Source organism: Pinus tabuliformis, chromosome 9, assembly GCF_031772625.1.
Source record: "Pinus tabuliformis cultivar Carrire ecotype Pingquan chromosome 9, CPIR1, whole genome shotgun sequence".
Taxonomy (NCBI): Eukaryota; Viridiplantae; Streptophyta; class Pinopsida; order Pinales; family Pinaceae; genus Pinus; species Pinus tabuliformis.
Genome location: NC_142307.1, coordinates 1,575,128,949 through 1,575,135,831, shown reverse-complemented (window position 1 = coordinate 1,575,135,831; position 6,883 = coordinate 1,575,128,949). Strand labels below are relative to the sequence as shown.

At 35.4% G+C, this 6,883-nt stretch overlaps 1 protein-coding gene across 1 annotated transcript; it reads left to right on the top strand.

The window, feature by feature from the left end:
• The first annotated feature begins 5,132 nt into the window (after nucleotides 1-5,132).
• On the top strand, nucleotides 5,133-6,106 carry LOC149154693 (pentatricopeptide repeat-containing protein At1g11290, chloroplastic-like). Its single transcript, XM_089444201.1, has 3 exons — nucleotides 5,133-5,525; nucleotides 5,786-5,837; nucleotides 5,937-6,106. The coding sequence occupies exons 1-3, from the start codon at nucleotides 5,133-5,135 to the stop codon at nucleotides 6,104-6,106; spliced, it is 615 nt and encodes a 204-aa protein (XP_089300327.1).
• Nucleotides 6,107-6,883: the final 777 nt, after the last annotated feature.

The following is a 6,883-nucleotide window of genomic DNA, read 5'->3' as shown; positions in this document are numbered from 1 at the left end:
GTTTTGTCATAAATCCTAGCCTTCATCATTAAAACTTTGAGAAACTCAATTAAGATAACAATCTTCATTATATCTAGGGTTTCAATATTTCTTCTAGATATATGACATAATATACTATAAAATATTTCAAACCCTAGAAACAAGTACACTTACAATGCATCTATCAACTTTAGATTTCATATGTTAGACTACTAAGATTTAATGCAAACCCTAGTTTCCATCTTTGAGATACTAAGCCTTAGATGTCAAAAAACAAAATCAATCACAACACAATCTAAGGTTTCAACTAAATGACCAACTTATACTAGGGTTTTTTGTAAACTGTAGGTTTTATCACCATAATAGAAACAATATCACCATATCCTTGAATATCAAACTTCTACTAGGACTTAGTTACAAACCCTAGAACTTATCAACAATTAGGTTAGCACAAACACATATCTAATATAATCATGCACAAGAATGTCATAACACATATAGAAAAACTCAAGACAAAAATATCAATACATTTAAAGTTAGACATATAATGATCTTGATTAGGCTAGGGTTTTGATTATACAGACAAATCATACACCCAGGGTTTCATTCCTAGGAGCTTGCTCTTGATACATAAGGGTTTTGCTCATAAACCCTAATTTACGAAAACCTCAAGGTATAAGAACACATTACCATCCAACCCTAAATGCCCTAGGGTTTCCATAACAATACTAAGACACCAAACATGACATTATCATCAAAACCCCAAACTTCAAAAGAATAGTATTTTCTAGATTTCATTGGTAACCCTAAGTAGACTAGGGATTTCACAATAGCATACACTTAGGTTAGGGTTTTACCGAGAACCTATTAGGGTTCCAGAAACATGATGATGTTAATGAGGGTATATTCAATCTAATGATTAATTTCCCAAACAAGAATCTCTATGATTCAAAGGTCCTAGACAAAACACTTGTTAGTAATGTAAATCAGATTCATTTAGAATGAGTGAATGTACCTTTATCTTGAAGAGAACACAACTTATGATCTAAAACATAACTCTGAGTTGTTTTCTAGACAAACCTTATAGGACATAAATTCCATAGAATTTTTATGCTTTGTCTTGTGAGGTCTTCTCCATAGCCCTTGAGCTTATCAGCAAGATTTTCCTAAACAAGGAAAATAAAAAAAGAAATGTTACTAGCATCTAATATAAATGCATCTGGATAGGAAAAGGAAAACCAAATATAAAAGATAATACAAGGAGTAAGATACTTATCTTTGGAAAAGTGGTGAGCACTCCCTCTTAATCAAATCTCAAGGGATACCTATAACTTTAACAAAACAATTCAATAATGTTTTTCCAAAGCATTTTAAAACTAAAAGTACAAGAAATCAAAGTATAAAGAAAAATAATTCAAAACTTTTAGAGTAGAAGGATAAAGTCCCTAAGAGTCGCTAGCAAATAAGTTTTTGACTTCATATTCTTCCTTATTGTTCTTCTTTGGTTGACCTTCATCAACAACATTTGCATATTCCCTTTCTTTTCTTATTTCTTGGATTCTCACGACAATCGCTTCTATATTCACCCAACTTGTGACAATTGTAGCATTCGATTTTGGATAGGTCTAACTTCCTTCTAGGCCCTTTAGACTTCTTGAAGTTTCCTTTGTTCTTGTGATGAGATGAATAGGCATTTGAAACTTTCTCCTCTTCATTCTATTCGTTTCTTACTAGAGAAATTATAACTTCTTCTTGACTACATGCATTCCATAATTGTTTGAATGTAGGATTTTCCTTCCAACTGTTGAGACCTGATGAAAAGGCACTCCAAGATGTTGGTAATCCTAGAAGTGCAGTGATTACAAGTTCTTTTTTAGGTACTATCTCATCGATTACCTAGAGTTCATATATGATTCTAGCTATTCTCACAAAGAAGGATGTCACATTGTCTTCCTTTGTCATCTTTATAGATCTTAGTTCATTCTTAAGACTTGCAATTTAACCAAGATTCTTGATTGTGAATAATTTGGATAATGCCTCATACATCTCTTGAGCATAATCTATGTTGGATATATAAGGGATGAGGTTATCTTTTATTCCATCCACCATTAGTGTCATGGACAATATCTTTGTTTCTCTGAACTTTGCCTTTTCTGAATCACTTGACTCATTTGTAGGATTCTTTACTTTTCCTTTGACTAGATCCAAGACTTTATTCTTTTTGAGGATGAGGTTTATCCTCTTCTTCCATGCCCTATAGTTAGATGCTCCTTCTAGTTTGTTTTCTCCTTTCATTGAGTTAGACATTATCCTTGAAAATGGTAGGCTTGACTTCTTATATTATCCTCTTGATGACCCTTCTTAAAACTCCTCATCTTCCTTTTAATAAATCTTCAAGCTGCCTTTTTCTTTCTCCTTCACCTTAGCTCTGATACCGTGTTAGAAAATCAGAAAGGAAGAAACATTTTCTTTATGTTGATAATTACTTGTGATAATATTATGTTTTCTTATGTTCTTCTTTTATCTTTAGTTCATCAAGTAATTACCAAAACAATAACACAAATATCACAAACACCAGATGTAGGAGGACATCCAAGGAAAAAACACTATATAGGGGAAAACCCAGTCAAAAACTCTTCCTTAATAGTTTCACGAGATAATCCAAGACTCTTGACCTAGACACAGAATTCCTCCACACCAAGTCAGCCCTTTCTTCCTTCTGTGGATGATAACCCTTTCAACAATAACTTCGACCTAGCAGCAACAACTTGCAGCAACAAAAAAATTTCAATCTAGCAGAACTTCGACCCAGTAGTAGCCTAGCAAAATCTTCGACCCAACAATTAGCCTAGCAAAATATTCGACCCAACAGTTAGCCCGACAGAATCTTCAACCCAACAGAAACTTCGATATTCCATAAGTAACCTATAAAATTCACACGTGTGAGAGAGATGTTCCAGAAATTCGACCTTCCAACAATTCTTCTCCTACTTCTGCAACTTCACACTTTTCTGCTCCTTCTCTTGGATATCAAACTTGTGAGTGAGAGTGTGTCCTTCAAACGAATTGAACTACTCCAATATATAGGCTTCTGGTGAGGTCGAATTACCCTGTTTGAGGCCGACTTGGTGTGGAGGTGAAAAATAGATTATTTTACTCAATAATAAGTCTTTTTGCATGATTTAAAAGCCCAAGAAGGGTCTTTTTTAGTGGAAAATGACTCTAATGACTCAATACAAAACCTAGAAGTACTCAATGGGGACTTTGACCTAAAACATGATGACCCAAGCATGAATCCCATGCTTTAATAAGTCATAATAATAATAAAAAAACTATTTTTCTTTCTTTTGATAAATACATTTCATTATGAATCAAATCCAATTTATCAAGACCGAACCTAGTTACATTCTTCAACAAAAAGCACATCATCAAGATGGTTGGACTTAGTCTTGGAAGGGTGTTAGTATTGGTTTAGAGGTCTTGGAATTATTCAATTGAAAAATCTATAAGAAGAGAAGAGATTTACGGGTTTTCCTCTCAAGTGGAGAGGTTTTGGCCTTGGCTTGCAACCTATATCATGTGTTCTTGTGTACTATTGTTCTTGTTTTGGTAGTTGTTTGATGATAAGAACAAACATAATAATAAGAGAAGAAGCTAATAAGTTTGAAAAAGGTAAAAAGACATCACAAGCAGTTATCATAGAAAGAGAAGTCATCCTAATTATCTCCCTATAGATTTCTCAACAACAAGCCTCTTAATTCATCCTAAATTTTGTCATCACTCATCATTGTTACCTTGGCAAGGGCTTGAGATGCCAAACTCAATTCTACCATGTCATTGTTGATGTGAGCTATAACACCTTTAGCACTTGCCATGGTGGTAATACCTTACTATAGGAATTTTCTTGTTAATGAGAGTATTGGATATCAAGGAATCCAATATTCTAATTAACAAGAAAATTCCTATAGTTATGTCTTTTTGGATTTTCATATTTGATTTACCAAAGCATGAACATGCGTTATTTTTCTTTAACTATTTTTTTAAATTTTTTTGGCCCTCTTCATCCCATGGATGAGCCTATATTGCTTCGATATTATTTCTCATTATTTCTTTAACTATTTTTTTGGATCTTTTCATCCCATGGATGAGCTTCTATTGCTTTGATATTATTTCTCATTATTCATTAATATATTTGGAACTTAGTAACCTTGTTGACCTATTATGGTCACTCATGGACATTACTAAAATGATTTTACCTTTAGATTATAAAGCTCGTATGCTCTTTTTTGCCAATTTCTTTAAGATCATTTGTTAAAACTTGAAGTTAATATATTTCCTCATTCCCCTTTATAGCATATTCTAGCCATGTTTTACAAACAATTTATTAGGATATGATCCATATTATCCTTTGTCTCTTTGCATAGAACACATCACGAAAAGCACTAAACGTTTTTCCCTTTGAGGTTGTCCAACATCGATTTGTTATTTTAGACAAATACCAAAGTGAAGGTAGATAGTTTTGGCCATTAATCTTTTTGAGAATATTCTCCTTTAATATATATAAATAATTATTAGGTGGATGGTAGAGATTTAACCTCCATTGAATATGCTAGTTATACCCATAGGCGTGTCTATTTTGAAATAAAATTTTTATAATTTTAAACTATCAATAATTATGTTGATAGGTATTATATTATAAAGTCGTTTTTGGTGACACTATTGAAATTCATCATACCCAATAGGTGTCACGAATCTCAATAGTGTCACCCCCGTTAAAATCTAATAGGGAAGGAACCTTGCACTCCCTCGATTTGGGTTAACTTCTAAGCATTGAAGAATATCAATCATGGATCGCTCCACTCTAGTACTTGCATGGATCACACCTAGTCTTTGACAAATATGCAATCTTGATATTTTGTTAAGGAATGCCATCATCAGAGGTTATGCTAAAAAGGATTCCCTAAAGAAGCCATTGCACTGCATTATGAAATGCAGTAGAGAGGTATGAAAATGGATAATCTTACTTTTTCCTTTGTGCTTAGGGCATGCGCATCCTTTCATTTCTGTGAGAGGGAAAAGAGATCCATGATGATGTGGTCAAAACTGGGCTTGAATCTAAATCTGATGTTTTCATGGTTAATGCACTTATAGATATGTATGCAAAATACGACAGTATAGAAGTTGCACGAGACTTATTTGACAAAATGTCTGAAAGAAATGTGTTCACATGGAATACAATAGTTGTTGGATTTGTCCAGTATGGTTATGCCAATGAGGCAATCTGCCTTTTTAATCGAATGCAATTAGAAGATGTGGAACCAGATGCAATAACCACAATATCCGTGATCCATGCATGTTCGCAATCGACCTCTCTGCAACAAGGTATATCAATCCATGGATACCTGGTTAAGTGTGGTTTGGAATTGAATGGTTTTGTGGGGAATTATTTGTTGGACATGTATGCTAAATGTGGGAGTATAGATATTGCATCCCAAATGTTTAACAAAATTTCTAAAAGAGAAGTGGTTTCATGGAATGCAATGATGGTTGGATTGTTAGTTTGACAACGAATTAGTAACTTTGGGTAAAATGTAACTAGAAAGTTTTTTACAGTTTTATACCGAAATATTAGTTATGTAACGACGGTCGATGATATAAAACTAACAAATGCCCATGAAATGTAATGTGCGGAGAATCATTGTTGAATAACAAATTCCAATCCAATTCAGTTTCTTGTCTTGGTTATTCTGTTGAGTTTCTTTGTTTTTCTTCATTATTTCATTATTCGTACAACAAGTGGTATCAGAGCTCCGAGGGCCGAGCAGTTGGTGCGGTGAGCCTGGGCGTTGAAGAAAAGCGTCTGTGCCTTGAAGAAAAGGCGTGGTGGCTGTCGAACGGTTGGAGCAGTTGAGGAGCTGTCCATGCGTGAACCTCTGTGCGTTGCGTGAACTGTTCAGTCAAACCCCTGCATGTGAAGACCAGAACGTGTCCTTTCAGCCTGCGTGAGAGGGAAGATCTGAAGTCTGTGTGCACCGTTCAGAATCTGCGTTGGAGCAAGGGAAGATCTGAAGTTTGCGTGAGCTGTTCAGAATCTGCGTTGGAGCAAGTGGCTCTGAAGTCTGCGTGAAGTTTAAAAAAAAAAGGCCGGGAAACCTGCGTGAGAGGGAAGATCTGAAGTCTGTGTGAGAAGAAGATCTGAAACCTGCGTGAGATCCTACTGGAATCTACTTGCGAGAGGCCAGAATCTGCGTGCTGGATCTGCCTGAGCGTGGGTGGTCTGCCTACGTGCTGCGTGAACAGTCGAACTACCTCCGTTGCCAAACCGCCTGTGTGGAGGAAGGGTGTCTTCCTGCATGCTGCGTGAAGTCCAGAATGCCTGCGTGGAGGAAGGGTGGTCTGCAGTCGTTGTTCGCTCCCAGTTGCTGCCAGCAGGATCTGCGTGCTGGATCCGGGTATTTTAAAAAAAAAAAATGTTTCAGAATTTTTTTTGAATACAGTGGTGAATGTGAGATAGTGAGGAGAAGAAGACAGTTTTTTTCTAAAAGGAAAGGAGAAAAGAATTTTTTTTTAAAAGGGTTTTTCTTTGAATTGAAAAAAAACAAAGGTTTTTCCCTGAAAAATATTCAGCAAATTTTTATTTTTTTAAATTGAAGTAGGGAGAGTTAAAACTTGGAAATCCTTTGTTGGCTCCTTTGGTGGCATTGGAAATATTTTTTTTTAAACCCTAGACTGAAGATTGAGAGTCTTAGAAAATGGCCAAGATGTCGAATGCAAAATTCGAGGTGGAGAAATTCACCGGAAAGAGCAATTTTGCTCTTTGGAAACTGAAGGTTAGGGATCTGCTTGTGCAACAAGGGTTGCACAAGGCATTGGATGGGGCAACTAAGAAACCTGCAACCATGAC